Consider the following 17851-nt stretch of genomic DNA (forward strand, 5'->3'; position numbering starts at 1 on the left):
GTTTATACGACTGGAGAAGGACTCCTGAGATGGCTATGCACAGGCTGATCCGATGACTAGGAACAGGCACAGGGACGTTTGAGATAGCTGCACGAGCTTCCAAGCTCAGGACTGGAAGCCGTGCAGTTACAACGGCCAATTTTCCTGTGATACTAAACATAAAATGTTCGCAGGGAGCACTCCAGAGAGATTGCAGTGGCTGAAGACGACACCAGCTCCCATGGTGTCCTGCTGTGCCCTAGCAGGAGGGGACTGGGCTGAATTACAGACTGACCCTTCACACGGACCCTGCCTGGTATCTCACAGTTGGCACTGGATTATCTGGCAGCCCCCACACCAACAGGACCCAGCTGCCAGCCATGCGAGATAGATAGTCCCCGGCAGGAAATTCACGCTTGAACAGCTTGAGACCATACGTGGAGCAAGAGACCCTGTCCCCAAAGCACAGCTATACTCCCGTACTGCTGTGCCCAAGCTAATAAGCTTTGACAGCTTCATCATGTGACTTACTGGTTTACATGGTGACTTTACTGCCCCCCCAGGGGTTTTTGCATTAACCCCCCTGGACCTCGCAGTTCCCCCCAAGTGAACTTCCTAGGATCGCAGAGGTGGCCAGGGATGTGCACACAACTGCACGACAGGCAAGCACCTCCCAAGGCAGCACCCAGCCTCGGCAACGTCCTCCACCTCCAGAGGCTGCCTCAGGCGACGTGGCGAGTCCCACAGATAGGTACTGCTTTTTACGATCTGTGATCTACTGACTTTTCAAACCCTCCTTAATAGTCTAGCTCAAATGTGTGGACTGCCACTGAATATTAAACCGGGGGGGGATGGTTTATAAACCTGGAAAGGGGAGCTCTCCTGAGTCAGGGCAGGTATGCTTTGTGAAGCACGTGAAATGTCTGCTATACAGGGGAACTGGCAAAGAAATAAGAGTTTAGCAACGTTATGGAAAGAAGTAGGAGCAAAACAAGCCCCATACTGAATCAACGCAGCATCTTCTCTTCAGTAGCGTACAGGATCAGCTCCTTCAGAAAGTATGAAAATTACAGGAAGTAACAGTCTCAGGAAACCTCTTGAATAATCTGTCCAGCCTGGAAGTTTCTCCCCAAATTAAGTAGTCAATAGAAAGCTCATGCCCTGAAGCAAGGACTTAGAGCCACTTCCTGCTCTTTTTTAACAACTCAAATTATTAGTAATATTTTTGCCATTCAAAAAATTACATACTCCTTACTTAGAGTTAGGGATTTGGTGTCCTTCTTACACCTCTGCAGAACCCATCATAATCCGATGTCAAACAAATATTAACCAACTTAGTAATAACAGTCCTCTGTTTAAGGTACTGCTGGCATGGATTTGGTGGGACCTTATGTGAGATGCAGTCACTGTATCGACTGTGACAACCTCACTTTGTAGGGATGACCCTGGTGAATTCAGGATTTATAAGGCAAGAAATATCATTTCTCAGCATTTTGAGCACAGGTCTATCGTCTGTGCCTGTGAAAGGCAGGGATGGTCCCTCTGGACAAAGAAATGAGTAAGTAAATCCACCTGCTCATCACTTTCCTTCATGGGTGTTGAGTGAAGGGCTGCTACACTGCTTCCCATCTGCTCCATATAATTCTCTAAGGCTGCAAGCAAATCCCATGTCAGAAAGCTGCAGATCGTCTCCTGCAGGGATCAGAAAATCATCTTTGCCCAAATGCTCAGTTGATTTGACCGGGACATTACATCCTCTGAGGTACTGGACAGAGATGGGGATAGGACAGGGGCTAGAATGGACTGGCTCTCTGAAATGGTAGACAGCATCCTCTCTGCTAGCGGTGCAGCTGATGGAGCAGCATCATGTGAACAGGAAAATTTGAGGTTGGGAAGGAACCAACCCCCAGCAAGATCAGCAAAAATTGTACAAGGTTTTCACCATTCTCCGCAGCCCAAGGTGCTGTTTACTTTGAGGATCACCCAGGCATACCTCACTTAACCAACTCCTTCCCTCTGCAGAGACCCTGCTGACACTTTAGTTCCTCCTATTCCTAGACACTCTCTCCAGTTCACCTCAAGAGGACTAGAGGGTTTGGGTTTTGCTGATGTCCCTCGACTCAGCGCAAGAGTAACTAAATGAAGTGTGAGCAGTGGTGACACAGACCAGGCCAGGCCAGGGAATCCAAACACTCTTTCCAGCCTAAACCCCACGACAGCACTCAGCACCACGCAGGCTGGGAGCCATGGGGCTGCTTCAAAACAGCCGCCTCCACCTCTCAGTCCAAGGATGCTGCTTCCCCAAGGGGCCTCAGCCGACTCACCAATACCCCTGCCCCAGGAGGCAACACCGCTGACCGTGTCCACCCTCTGAGGGCTTTCAAGCCATCACCTCTGCAGCCAAACTCTTCTCAGTAACCCCCTGCAGCAGTGTCAGGCTGTGAATCTGTAAGCCATGCCTAAGTCCCACACAGCCTCACACCCACCGTTCAATCTGCTCAAGGTCCTCTCTTTCAGCCTCAGCAGACAAAGGAAAATGCAGAGCCTACAAACGTTGGGAGGGAAAATAGAGGACAAAAACCCTGAAATAGGACAAAATTTATCCCATTTTGTCCTAACGTAATATCTACAAGTCTGATCTTGCAAAAAAATGGATGCCATTTTGAGCCCTGAAGTTTCACTTCACAATATACAGACTGATGTGAGCAGTACACAGAAGAACATACATGTCACATATACAGGAAAGAGGAGGGAGAGGGAAGGAGAAAGACAGCAACCATATTCTGACAGAAACACAAACACACCCACTTGCACACAGAACCCTTTCGTGATACATGCAGAACAAAGACAATTCAGGAATCCTTACAGAAAATCACACCCAAGATTCAAGTCCAAATTAAAAAGATCTTCAAGCACACTGAGGTCTAGGAAAGGAGCAGCTCCACAAAAGGAGCTGGCAGCCACTCGTTTAAGCTTTCCCTCTTGCAGCCTGTATCCTACATGAAAGGAAGGGACAGAAGCATGCACCATTATGCCTTTGCTTTCGTTAGCTATATTTTTGAGAAGCCTATAGCCTCTCCCTAGCCTCCAGTCTGGAATTGCTGGAGAGATGACCCCCCTAGCCTCAGGTGGATCTGCCTCCAGATACACCCAAGCACAGGGGAGGAAGCTCATTTCCTATGTGAATATGAACACATTCATTACCGCTCCCGGAGAGACTCTCTTTTTGGCAGCATAAAGATCAGTTCCCAGGTAATAGGAGCCACGGTAACAACATGGTCAAATGTACCGGCTGCATGAGCACAGGTATTCCAGGGCGTGCAGGTAAAGTGCGCCCCAGACACAAGCAGAGGCTTTCTCACAGAACAGGGTCAAAGGTGTGGTGACAGCTGCAGAATAGGCGTCTACCAGCTTGCCCTCATGTTGGGGCTAAACCCCAGCACCGCTAGAGCTGGCAGAAGAAGGACCCCCAACTCTATATAGTCAAAGTATATGGAAAAACTGAAGCATATATATATATTAAAAAAAAAGACCCATAGAGGGGCTTGCATCTGTACCTAACACAGAGCAGATGCACTTTATGGGGCCAATAAATAGGTAGAAGTGGAAACTCTTACAAATGCAAGGCTAAGAATACCAGCACCTGTACCAGAAAAATACCCCAGAATGTGCAACAGATGCACCCTTACAGCGAACGGCATTTTCTTACAACACACACAATCAGAATTAAACTGTGCTCACACTGCCTAGCTGAGAGAGAAGGAGAGAAGGGAGTCCCTTAAGAGACCCTGAGGTACAGGGGCTCTAGGGCTGCTACGTGCAGCCAGAGCAAACAGGGTCCTGAGCACTAACAAAAAGTGAAGAGAAGGAGCTTCCCCTCCCAGCCCCAGGACCGAGTGAAAGAAGCAGCCCTTACCTTTGGCCCCTCGCAACACAAACCCGAATCCCTCATGCTCCCTCTTCTGCAGCACGGCCGTCTTCTCCTCAATGATGTAGTCACTGGGCAGGAAAGAGCACAAGAGAATGATGCTAGGGTTAGATTTCAGCACCATGCTGCCAGGCGGAGGTGGCCTTTGTGACTGTGACAAGGAGACCTCTTCTGAGCGACCATCTCATCTCAGCAAGGAGTTGGGCACAATCTGCTTCCCTCCCTCCCTCGCCCAAAGTCAGAGCAAAAAGACGAGAAAGCTACTTTCCCTCCATATGTAGGTGAGGGTAAGCCCTGGCTGCCTGGATCACCCGTCTGCCCACCGATCCCCTTCTCAGTCACCTGCATACGCATGCAGGGAGCTTACTGATCCCACTTTGGGCTTCCCTTTAAATGATGCCCTTAGCATATAACTGAAGAGTGAAGCGCCTGAGCAGAGGAGGTGCGGGGGGAGGCAGCCAGCCATCCATCAGGGAAGATTCTCTCTGAGACTTTCCAGTTGCCTCTTGTATGGAAAAATCAGAAGCCTGACAAAAGGAAAGGTGCCTCTTTGGTAAGTTCCCTGGGAGAGAGGAGAGCAGAGTTTATATCCTCATCCTGATGCTCTGATCTTCCGTTAAAATCCCCCCCCTCGTCGCTAGGTAACGGTCTGTCATTAGAAGAGGGGGGACGCGTTTCATTGTCCTATTTTAACAAAGCTGCTCTCCCTGCCCTCAACGGCAGCTAGATGAGGAGAAGGGGGAAAAAAAAAAAATCCCGTGGTAAAGGGAGAGACGAACGCGAAGCTCCGAGCAGACCCCAAGCGTTAGCGACCCTTTCAACAAAAAAACCCGTCTGCACATTTCAGAAGAGGCAGGGAGGGGGGCACGGGGAGGGGGAAGGGAGGGAGGGAAGAGACGGAGAAAGGGATTCTCTCAGCAAACGAGCGCTCAAATGCAGCCCTGCAAATCCCTCCCAGCAGAGCCGCATGTCTGACATCAGAGTGGAATTAATCAGAGACCTCGGTCCTTTTCGGCGGCACAGGGAAGGAGTTTTACACACCACGCCAAGGACGGGAGAGGCAGAGAGGGAGAGGGGAAGCGTGCCAGCCCCCAGAGACACACACACACACACACACACACCACACACACACGTGTGCAGCCGGTCGCAGCGGCGTGCCTGGAGCGCGGCAGCGCAACGAGGAGCCAAAGCGCCGCTGCACCGCACAGAAACACGCCGCCAGGGAACAGGTAGCAGCGGCACAGGCGCACGGGCGCGCACACGCGCGCCGGGAGGGGAGGAGACCGCCGTAGGCAGGCCGGAGGCAGAACAGGCTGAGCTGACACACTGCAGTATGAGGTGCCCCAACATGCGCCGCGCTGCTGCTGCTGCTGCTGCTGCTGCTGCTGCATGCAGACACACGCCCCGGCAGCACGCGCGCGCGTCCCAGCAGTGTCACGCGCTGCGCGCCGAGCCGGCCTGCCCTGCCCCGGCTGCAGGGAAAGGGGCTCGCCGCTGCACCCCCCGTTCGCCCGCGCCATCCCGCCTGCACCAGGCCCTGGCTGGGCTCCCTGCACCACAGGCACGCCATGCACCAGAGGCACGCGTTTCTGCATGAAGGATGATGGACTCAAAAAGTGCTGCGCTTTGCTGCTGCACCGACTTAGTCGGCAACCCACCTTCTTGCCTTCCTTTAAAAGCCAAGGACTGACACGGATTAGCATCCGAACAGGATGCAGCTCCTCGTATCCTGTGCTGCCTGTGGCTTTATCGGCCAGCGACTTGCGTTTAGAGGCATCAAATCCCTTTTTAGGTAATTACTTCTATGATTCTGCCATTAACACCACGCAATAATATCTGCCTCTCCTATCACGACAGACAGATTCCTTCGTTTTCCAAACCATAGAAGGTAATCACAAAAGACAACACACGCAATGTTATCCAAGCGCTCTAAGAGATTTAAGACAAATGTCTTCCACTGGAAGTTTTCCACTGAAATCAAAAGACACAACTCTAAATTTCTTGGACTTCCCTGATATTTCACTTTGACTTTGCACTGTAATTTTGGATATCCTTATGCACAATCCACAGAAAAACTAGGGTATCTATAAAACCAATAACTTCATGCAATAAAATACCCAGACGTGGAAAAATTTGAAAAAAGCTACATGACTGCTTTAAAGGAGGTGGCTGCTGTCATGCAGTCATCCGTTTGTGTGGTATTTTCAACACATTGCATATCTTTCCAAAGCAGAGCTGGCTACGCATATGTTCCTCAATATGCATAGAACTCTCCCCTCTACAGTGAAATCCTCTCGTACAAGTGTAGGATGCCCTACTGGAGACAGATTCGTAACTACTGCACCCAGAAGAGGTCATTACGATAACATAATCCTCCTTCCACACCACAAATCCAGGCAACCTCACACTGAGACTCCTGTATCAAGCTTTTATCTTGTATTTGAGCTATGACGTAACTATTTAGGAAGAGAGCTAGACCCGAGCAAGACATTCCAAGAGACAAAGAATACACCACATCCACAGGTATATCCCTTTTCCATACCACATTTCAATCGCTTGTAGATGATTTGTGTCAGATCTTAATCTTATTCCAACAGCAAATTCTGCCACCTGTACAAGCGTGCATGTGTGTGCGCATGTGTATGTGTAAGAGAAAGAGAGAGAAGGGGAAACAAACGTTACTTCAAAAAATTATGATTTTTATTTCACCTGATGGTGGGCTAAAGTGCCCAATTAGTCCTTCTGTGATTAGTTTGTCAATGAGAAAGTTAGGAATCCATGATAAAAGACTAACTGTAATTCTTCCCATAGGACCTATGGTGTTGTTTCATCCAGATGACAACCCGAAGAAACTCTTGACAAAACTGCTTATATTCTCGTTCTCTCTTTCTCTCTCTATATATAATTTCACCCACCAATCCTCACCTGCCAAGATTTCCTGCAATAATGTAGACCTTTAAATAAGTACAGCCTACTGCTGCTCTTACCAAAAATTATTCTGCAAAAAGAATACTTGATTCTTTCCATCACCACTGAATTATTCCTCCTACAAAATAAACTGGCAAGAAGTACTTCAATTCAAAATTCTAAGCTAGTCAGAAACAATAGGAAAATTCTCCAACGTACTTGTTTCTGTCTCTGGAAGCTCCAGAAGTAGATACATAGAGCCACACGTGGGATTTTTTGAAATAATGGATATATATTTGTTTTAGCTCCCTCCCTTCCTTTCTGAGATTTATGGAGTCAGATTTGCAAGAGGGATCTTGTAAGACCACTTCCAGTTTACGTTCCTCTGGAACCTGAAATTCCTTTTCTTATTGCCATCTAAATCTGTAGGCACCTAAAAATTTTCAGATTCGTAACTGGCCAAAGTTAAATTCATTGGACATCTTCACTTTTTTAATATGCAAAATCCCTGACTTGACACCAGCAAATCAGTCTCTTTCTCATGTGTAAGTACTAAAAGTGTTCCTCCTCTGTACCACCTGAAGGACTCTGGTAGGAGTGTTATTAATGTAATTAGCCTATACACATGACAGAGGAAACATGACTTCCGTATGCTTAATATCCCAGTTATGAGAGCGCTCACTGCAGAGGTTCAGATACTTCTCTGCCTGAGTGGAGGTCCAATTCTGGTAAACGTGTGCTAATCACTGGGCTCTCATCCAACCCCGGGCTCAATCCTTCAACCGAAGATGCACCACATTTTATAAAAATACTTGAGCACTGTTTGGAAAAGGCGACTTTTGTCTTCCAGGTGAGCGCCGTGAGCGTCAGGCTACAGAACCGAGCTGTGCCCTGCTAGCAGGTGCACAACCAGTATTTAACCTTTTAAGTAGAGTAAGGAGCAGCTTTGCAAGAGAGGATGAAACAGGCCCACTTTAGATTAACCCCGGGGGCCCAGAGTTTAATGCACTACCCCAGGGCTGGCACACGTGCAGGCTCATGGCCCTACTCTTAGCCAGGAACTGTCACAACCTACAGCAGCGCTTTATTGATACGGCATAAAGGCATCATCTCCCGGATGAGCGCTGTCCGGCTCAGATGCTACTCAGAAACAAGTCTGCAGCAATGACTTCTGAGCAAGGGGAAACATCTCCTCTAGTCCAGAAACAGAAGCCTAGCACTTTGAAGAAGAAGTCTTAAGCCTTGACTGTCTCCTTGGTGTACGCAACTCTTGGATCAGGCTGCTGGTTTCTGTATCACTCTTTGCAAACTGGCATATCCTGGGCTCACTTTCTGGGACTGACCTCCACAAGGCAGTAGGTGCAATGCAGAACAGACACAGGATCTAACCTACAGTAACCACCTTCATTTAGTTAGTTCTATAGGTAGATGCATATAAAAAGTGAAATAAAAAGTTCCCAAATTTTTGTGCAGTAGAAGTATGGGGAAGTAGAGTGACACCTGAGATGCTGCTGATTAACACTGCTGGAGCTCCAAGGGCTATAAAAGAAACAGTAAAAACCAGTCTGGGGAAAAAGATGGAGTGTAATCAAATAATAAATAACTCATTATTTTTGTCTAAATAAAAATAGGAACTTTCAAAAGACAAGAGGTAGTAAGGAGTTAGTTATTTTAGTTTTAAAATATCAGAGTAAGATTAAGCAAAATAATGACTTAATATTACTGTGATATGCTAATGAAGTTACGATGACCAATGGAAAATAGTACCTTAAATTCATTATCAGATTATTGTTCCATACATACAACTGGTAAATGAATATACAAATTACTTGACATAATGATACAGGTAATACAAAGGTAGAGAATGGCTTTTCAAACCTATTCTTCAAGATGATATAAGGCTACTGGTTCATCTTGTTTCTAATACACCAGGGTTGTGAGTGTCAGATCTCCTCCTTTTGTTTGTTTGTCTTTTGTTGGAACTAAATTAAAGATAGTAAACTCAAATTATGCTTCACTAGGGCAAATTATTATTTTAATAACTTTTTGATTGTTCAGAAGGCCAGACCTAATAAACCTATCAAATTAGCAATTAAAAAAACATGGTTAAAGACTGAACTAAATAGCTATAGTTAACTTTAATCATCCTGGTAACACCATAACAACAAAGATCAGCTCTGATTCTAGAGTAAAAAAACAGGTTTTCAGATTGTCTTGGCTTGATGAAATTCACCAAAAGTAATTAGGCAACCAGGTCAAAAAATCTGGGAGCCATGATGGATTGTCTTTGAGAACTTCCATAGGGTGTGTGACACTCCAGAAGATTTGGAAAAAAAAAAAAGCAAATATAATGCTCATCTTTAAAAAAAGGAGGGAAGAAAGATCCAAGGAATTATTAAATGAGGTAACTGACCTTTAATTCCCATGAAAATCCTGGAACTAACAAAACAACAGTTTATTAAAACATCCAGAAGAAAAGAAAGTGATAAATACTAGGCAGCATGGGTTAGAAAGAACTAACTGTGCTAAGTCAACCTAATTTCTATTTCAACATAATAAGTCTCATGGATATAGGAAAGGCAGTTCTGTGATATATATCCTGACATCAGTTAAATATTTTGAACGGTCTCACATGACATTCTTGTAAGAAGCAAGGGGAACATAAAGTACTGTAGGGTGAGTAAATAACTGGTTTGACATACTTTTCAGTGTCAGACTGGAAGGATGTATCAAGTGGGATTTCATAGGGGTCTGTTTTGGGACAAGCTGAATGTTTCACCAATGACTAGGTTGCAATAGGGAGTAAACAAATTTGCAGAAGATACCAACTGAGAGGACAACAGCATGTTGAAACGGTAGATGTGGATTCAGGTCGTACTGTCACTGAAGAAATGGTCTGAAAAATACTGGAGGAAAAGGGAAAATGCAAGGCACTACAGCTAGGAACTATGAAAAGCAAGAACAGAAGATGGAGAACGACTGGCTCAATAGACAGTTTGCAGAAAAGGTTATCGATATCACTGCAGATTCCTAAGCATCAGCAGCAGTGTCAGACTCCTGCGGAAAAAGGATGGACAAACCGATTTGGCATACATAAAGAAGAGGGCTGTCCCGAGACTCGAAACGATCCTTCTGTCCTACTCCGCGCTGCAGGAGCCTTGGAACTCATCTAGTTGAATTGGGGTGTGTACAAAACAAGCACCTACACCGAGCAAGCGGCTCTGGGCTCCTTTTAGACTCAATGGAGAGCTATGCAGTGAAGTCAATGGAGCTGTGATTCATCCCATGCTGAAATGAACGCCTACGCTTTGTCAAATGAATGGCACCCCTGGCTCCACTGACTGCACACATCTGCATTGACTCCAAGGGTAGGCCAGGGTGATTAGCTCAGACACCCACACGGGAGACACCTACAACAAAGTGGTATGAATCACATTCCTGAAGTTAGATAAAATGAATCCCACTCTAGTTGTCCAGTCCCTAGCGCCACACTTCAAGAAAGATGGGGGTCAAGAGGAGAGAGTCCAGAGAAAGAACTTGGAAGGTAAAAGACTCAGCAAATATGGTTCTGAGCAAAGCCTTGAGGAGTTGGTCTGACTGTTCCCGAGAGGAAATGTTTAAGGGGTGGCACACAACTTTTCTGAGGTAACGATACCGAAGGTCCGGAATGGGCATGGTGGTGAGGGTCAGTTCCTGGGAATTTTTAGTTAAATCTCTCTCAAGAATACTTCAAGTTTAGCTAAAGCTAATGTTGGTAGAGATATGAACCAAATGATCTATTTTAGGCCTCTTCTAATAAAAAGCACACTCACATATTGTAGCGCTCTAGATTCACAGCTAGACAGTGTGAGTAGAGTTGAATTCTGTTTAGGTATATTTTGCAGAAAACGTCTGATACAACAGAAGGATGATTTATAATAACAGCAAATATGTGGGCCACAGACTGTGCTCCCCAAAAGCAAGTGGCACAGTCCAGGTCTTTATGGATGCCCTTTTTCTTCTCTCTCCCTGGAAAAGTGAAAACAAAACACAGGGTAGTTCTATCCGAACTGCATTTTGGAAGCGGTCTCGGCTAGGACTGGCCTTGAACATTGCTGGGCTCGTCGGAGAGTGTGCAAGTAGGTCTGGATCAAGTTTATCCCACGGAGCAAGCTAACAACCAAGCAGCACAGATGGCTGTGAGATGGTGCCTACTCCCCAGCCCTGCTTCATTTACCAGTTTAGATCGAGCTTTAGGGAGAGAGATCACAGATCACACCCAGATTTATCCACCAAACACTTCAGCTTCTTGCAGGAATCAGCAGGGAACAGATGCGTGTCCTGCAGGCTTGGGCTCAAGTCGTTATTAAACCGTTTACACCATCTCACGCAGCAACGGTGCCTCCGATCTGCTCAGCGCTGAGTGCCATGCGGGGGCCTGTATCAGACAGTCCTGCTCATCCGCACCATGGACGCTAGCCAGAGCGTAGCGCGGCTGCATTCTTTGACTTTATCCAAACAGGTCGGAAAAAGAATGGCCGCAGCAGGTCAAAGTGTCTCGTCTCTAACGTTCACCAGCAGCAGAAGTCCAGAGAAGAACGAAGAAACAGATCTAAAGGGTACTAACGCTCCCCCAGAGCAGTCTCTCATCCTCCACATACGGGTAGCAAGGGGATCTCAGCAATCACTCAGGAGAAAACATAACATCAGAAGTGAAACTGGGAAAACAACTGTCCTGAATGAAAAAATAAACCAGTTAAAAAACCCTTGTAGAGCAGGAGAGCTCTGGAAGTGCAGGTGACGGGGGGGCTTCTGCAACGAAAGCAAAGGATACCAGGAAACGGAAAGGGAGCTAGAAAGGAGCTGTCTTTATGTTTGCAACCAATCCTGAAGCACTAGATATCATCAGTAACATTTTCTGTTTAATTCAGTCAGGAGGTAGGTAATCAAGACACTGATTATAAACCAGGTCAAAAGCAAACTGACATCAAAACGAACTCTTCCTCCTGAAGAAACCACCTTCCAGTCACAAAAGAAAGATCAAAAAGTGGAATAAAAAAATCCTAGGAAGGATATAATGTTTGAAATCACATTCCCTTCAACACTGGTTGAATGCGTTTCAGTCATCAGCTAAAAAACCCAAACCAACGCTGTTCAGCCTTAGAAGAAATATGGGTTGTGACTGCCAGAAAGTTCTGAAAATGAGATATTGCAGAAAGTGATGAAGATGATTAGCGCAAGGAATCAAAAAGCAATATCTTAGTTCCTACTATCAGCAGTTTTCACTGTTGGATATCCTCAGTACTGGATTTATTTTATTTAAACATACCACACTGATAACTTTTAAGGAGTTAACAAAAACATTAAAAAATAAGACAGCTCATTAAGGGAATGAGAAGTGTAAGAAAGTCTCAGATACCTTCTGCCTTGTCTTTAATCTAACAGTGATACTGAGAAAGCCATTAAGATTTTGCTGCATATCCCCAAATGTAGTAGAGTGAAGCAAAAGATCCCATCATAGAAATGAGGAAAGATAAGTCCCCAGGATAATCAGCCTTGTATTTTTACCGGCATAGGAAATATTTGTCCTGGATTTTTATCCTCACTTGCCAGAAAAGGCTTTGTAGCTCAATAGGTTTTGCTATCAAAGTCACTCTCACTAGACACGCTATTCACTTGACACGCTATACCTGACACACTGAAGAGCGACAACAGACCGCAGATTAGTGAACATGATTTCAGTCTGCAGAGAGATACAAGTTCAGATTCATCATCCACAGGCTTCCATTATCATTTGTTCAGCAAGCAGTGGAAGACGGTGTCTACCAAAAAAGGAGGCAAAGGCAGACTCTGATCCATGGTTAACACTGTTAAATTACAGAATGTCACCTGCGGGAATTTTGCTCAACAGAAACAGCATTGTTCAGAGCTGACGTCAGAGCCATTTGGTTGTGCAGATGCACTGGGAGACAGATGAAGTAAAACACAATGCCGTTTCAAATCTTAGGATATATCACTAACTCACAAAATTTACACTGTACATATTTAAGGGGAAAAATGGTCACAAACAGAGGAATGTTACAGAAGTTAGTCCCACCGTTGCCTTCAGTTGTCACATGTATTGGGAAAGAATAGATGATACCTGCTAAAATCTCCCTTTGCTTGAATGAAAGGAGATTAAAGAACATTATGTCTGTTTCTTGCCCAATATGCGCTCAGGAAAGAACAATGCATATTTCTATAAATAATAAAAACAAGACCTAGAAAATCTGAATTCTACAATGTGGATTTATTCCATCCTCACCAAGTGAGACAGATGGAGACCATTTAAGGACACTGTGCTGGAGACACAGTGCAAATACATGCCACATACTGAGAAAGAACATAAAGATGCTGGCATGGCTAAACAGCAGGGAAATGGAGGTTATTAAAACCAAGAAGACAACTTTCACAAAGCTGAAACCATGTCTAAATGAGGAACAGAAGAAGAATCATAATCTCTAGCAGGTTTAATGTAAAAGCACAATAAGACAGGCCAAAAATGAATCTGTGGAACAATATGCAACAGCCATCAAAAGTAATAATAAAGCAGTTTTCAAGCACATATGGAGAAGACAATCTTGGGGGTCAGATGATCACAGTATTAAAGTAGCACTCAGAGAAGGAAAGGCCATAACAGAAAAACTAAATACATTTTTTGCTTTCATATTGTAGAGATGTTTCCACGTCAGAACCCTTCTTTATAGAGACACATAGAAAAATACATCTGAAAATGAAGTGTCTTTAGAAGAGATTACGGAGCAAAAAAGGACAGGCACAAATCACCAGAACCAGATGGTATACAGTTAAGTTCTTAATGTATCTCGTAGGTGAAACAGTTGTACTACTAATGTTAGAAGCCCTTTGGCACCTGAGGCCTGCATTGTGGAAGCACACCACCAATTTTTATAAAGGATTCCAGGAGACAGTCAAGGAGCTGCAGGCCTATGGGCCTGATACTTTACTGGGAAAGTTTCTAGTAACTACAGTAAAGCACAGAACTAGAAAATACATGGACAAATATTACGCTTGGGAAAAGTCAGCATGGCATTTTAAGGGAAAGTATTGCCTCACACAGTTACCGGATTTCTCTGAAGAAGTACACATGAATATAACAGATAAGGGAGATTTGTAGATAATGATGATAAGCTGAATCTACAGGCTACAGTCAACCACTTCAGGAAGTGAGCCGTGGTCCCCAAAGCTAATCAAAGCAGAATGGCTGTATCTAATCGTTCAGGGCCGATCCGCTCTAGAGTACACTGCCTGTGCCCATGCTGCTTGGCCTGGGTTTCCTCTGGAACCTAACACACAGTCATATTTTTTAATACGTTTTGGTTCAAAAACGCTGAAGTAATCCGAAGACTGTGCAGCACCTGATAAAGCAGTGTTTTACAGCATGGTGCTAAGGGGGTGTATCACAGGGAGCAAGGCATGAGGACAGGCCATAGTGTTTGAGGGTACAAGGCCTGCGAGGATTATACTGGAGGACCACACAGGGTAGGGAGAGCCAAACTCAAGTCTCATCAATGGCATCTATAGGAGTGGTCACTGGAATTAAATGTCCCTAGAACCACGACTAGGTTTTGTTCCAGAGGTCCAATGAGCTCACATCAGAAAAGAGCATGGGGTGAACTGACACACATGCAGTGAGAATGACCAAAGACCAGGACCTGGGAAAAAAAAAGAGATCCGAGTTATCTGACAACAGAAACTTAAATGTAGTCTAGATTTCCAAAAGTATTTGGCAAGATCCTTCACCAGACTCTCCTGAGGAAACTAGGAAGCCATGCAATAAAAAGGAAGGTTCTTGCACACTGAACAGGTTAAAGGTAGAAAACAGAAATAAATGATTGGATTTCATAGCAGAGGAAAGGTCAGCAGTGGAGACTCACACGGATCGGTGACGGGGCTTAAACTACCCAGCTCCTACTCCTAGATCATTTATGAAAAAGGAATGAAAGTGAGGTAAACATACGATAATGCTAAATTTTTCAGGATAATAAAGATGAGGAAAACAGTGAGGAACTGTAGAAAGATCTTATAAGCCTGGGGTTAAGGGGTAAGATGAAAAGTAGCGTGGAGAAAAACTGATGCACATGGGAAAAAACAATTCTCTATTCATCCATAAAATGACAGGCCCTGAGCTGACCATTACCATTCAGGATTAAGAATTTAGGGATATGGTGGATAGTTTCATGAAAAAGTCAGCTCAATGTCCTGCAATGGCCACAAAAAGAAAATAAAGTTAGAAATTATTAGCAAAGAAAAATGCATCAGACAGAGAACCATTATTCCACTGGCATACACAAAGCAGCCACCCATCTTAAATACTTGGAGCAGTTCTGGTCCTCCCCTTTCAGAAAAGAATATAGTAGAACTGGAAGAAAAGAAAGGTGACAGACTATCGAAAGTATGGATGATTTTCTGTACGTGGAATGATGCAGCTTAGTATTCCTTAACCTGGAAAAAAGACAGCTCAGGGGAAATGGATCTACAAAATCATGAGTGCCATGGTGGGGACTAACAGTGGTGGCCCTCTTATTTTCTCCTCTAGCACAAGGACTAGAAGATAAGAGTTTCAAACCAAACAGTATCTTTCACGCAACGTGGAATAAAGCTTCTTCTTGCCACAAGATATTGTAGATGCCAAAAATGTACATAGAATCATGGAGAGACTGTACAAGTTCCTGGAAGAGAAATACATTAATGATTATTACATACAAGGCACCACTCTGGATGCAGAATCTCTGATCCACAAGCTGTTGGATGCTGGGAGAGTATGCTGAGGAAGCATCACTACATACATGCTCCATTCTTATACTCCTCCCTGGTCATCCAGGATTGGTCTGTGTCAGAAAAAGGACAGATAGACTTTTTGTCTGATCTGGTATGGCCATTCTTATGAAAGCCTTTCTCAGCTTGTAAACTACACACCCGTGCTGAAAAGGCCCAGGTCTGCAGTATGCACACATCATGCTTCTCAAAGTCTTTTCTTCTAGAAAACCAGCTTATGAGTTTGAAAAGAAATACGGCTCTGTGGAGTCCAAATTGTCACACCTAAGCCACTTCTGAAAGCTTGTTGGTAGAAAGTGCAAGAGCAGCAGGCTTGTATAGGGAAGATATATTTGAAGTCTTCATTCAGCTGGAGTCACACTCACTGTACTCTCTTGCGGCTGTGACGTTGGCATGTGAGTTTCTATACAACAGAGCAGAAGGAAACTCCACAACACATACAACACTCAAGACTGTCTTTCCATGATCCATTCAGGAACATGTATCAGTGACCCAGAATGACTAGCCTACTCAGTGTTCTGGAAGCACTAATGTTTTAAGTGATTCACATTGATAGCCCTGTTCGTGCAGATCCTGTCTGGGAACACTGGAAAAATCTTCCACATAAGACAAAAGATCCAACTTTATTTGATTTTTCTTAGTAAGTTGACTGTATTGACTCACATTCTCATATCCACATACTCAGGAGTGCCAAAACGTGAGTTACCAAGTAATCTGACTAAAATCACCTGTGTGACGCAGAGTACAAGAGACGCTAGCTGTTAAGTTCTCACTGTCTCCTGGTTTCCTCTTCTTTGGAAAAAGCAAACTGTATTTTGGACAGATATTTTAGACTCTTTAGGTGTCAATGGTTATGATGACATGATCCTTGTCCTGAATCTTTCTTACTTCATCCTCTGTACATCTTAGCAAGGTTGCCACCAACTATTTTTTCTTTCTTCACTTTGGGTGTGTGGTAACCTTGTCACCGTCCTCCTGTTATCAGAGTGCAGATCTGCTGATGAGTCACCTCTGCTGTGGCATTATCAGAGCACAGGCCTTCTATCTAACGTAGCATCAGCACTGCGGTCAGTGCAGGTCAGCAACGCAGCCCTCTGTGCTTACCAGTTTTATTGCTGCTGACTGTGGTTTTGTTTATCAATATAGGCTATTCCTTTACTCCTTGATCTACTGTTTCTCTTGGTGCTTTCTCATACAGACATTTCCATTGATGTTCCAATCATACCAGCCTTAGTATTTCTCTTACACAGCTAAGGACTCACCCAATATCCGATTCATCCAATATCTGGAAGTCCTGTCTTCCTGGCAGAGTGACTCTGGCAGGTGTCACTGTCCATTAGTGGTTATGCTGACCAACTCCATTTGTTGTTTGCAATAAATTCATAGCTCATACATGTGCTGACATTTCTTTAGGCTTTTCTTGGTTGCCAATCTCAGGCACTCAGCTTCTTGATAGTGCATCTGCTATGATACAGCTTCTACCAGAAGTAAGATCCTATGAATTTCTGCTCTTTGCAGGCAGAGAGAATGGACAAATCAAGATGTTTTAACATGGGCTGGGTTCTCAAGATTTGTGGTCATCTTCAAGAGACGCAGCAAGATTTGTGATGAAATCTTGAAAGCAATCATACACGCGGGCAAGAGAGCTTCCTCTTTTACTTATATGCACCTCTTCTCCACGCCAACCAGGCATGTGCTATCATTCTTCCCTCACTATTGATCTGTTTCTGACACAGAAGAACTCACAATCTGTAAGATGATGCATCAGTGGACATAATGGTTGGTCTCTTCAGACAGAAAATGGCCACATTGGAACTTAGCACAAGATTGGCAACATCTTGTCAAATGCTTTCACTGGTCCCCATGCTCGTTTTGATGAAATACACAGTGCTGGAATGGAGCAATTCATTCAAGGTCACCAGATACCAGGCTTTCTTGACAGAGACTCGTCTAATGAGCTGATCATGCTCAGGCAGTGCTTCGTCTCTGTACTGGAAGCTGCTGTACTCTGTGGATAGTCTCCAGCCTTGCCCTTTGAGTTATCTAATGGTGCTGATGGTTATGTGGCCCAAGACATGGCAACTGTTTCTTCCAAGTCACACCTGTTTGCATTAAAGATAAATCCAGCTCCTTAGTCATAGTCACAATACCTTCTGCAATGATCCTCATGAAGCTCAAAGGTAGAGCCCACAAATCACTAAGAACAACTGTCTTATCATCTTT

General features: G+C 44.6%; 1 protein-coding gene across 12 annotated transcripts in view; it reads right to left on the reverse strand.

The window, feature by feature from the left end:
• The window catches only part of SHANK3 (SH3 and multiple ankyrin repeat domains 3), a 376011-nt gene that overhangs the window by 94038 nt on the left and 264122 nt on the right, over positions 1 to 17851 (reverse strand). For all 12 annotated transcript variants that reach the window (XR_010887770.1, XR_010887771.1, XR_010887772.1 and 9 more), the window contains exon 14: positions 3896 to 3978. Coding sequence is in view for 9 of the 12 variants with exons in the window: in XM_067317628.1 (XP_067173729.1) it covers positions 3896 to 3978 (83 nt within the window). In the remaining 3 variants the exon portion in view is untranslated. The remainder of the gene's footprint in view (positions 1 to 3895; positions 3979 to 17851) is intronic.

Source organism: Apteryx mantelli, chromosome 1 (assembly GCF_036417845.1).
Source record: "Apteryx mantelli isolate bAptMan1 chromosome 1, bAptMan1.hap1, whole genome shotgun sequence".
NCBI lineage: Eukaryota > Metazoa > Chordata > Aves > Apterygiformes > Apterygidae > Apteryx > Apteryx mantelli.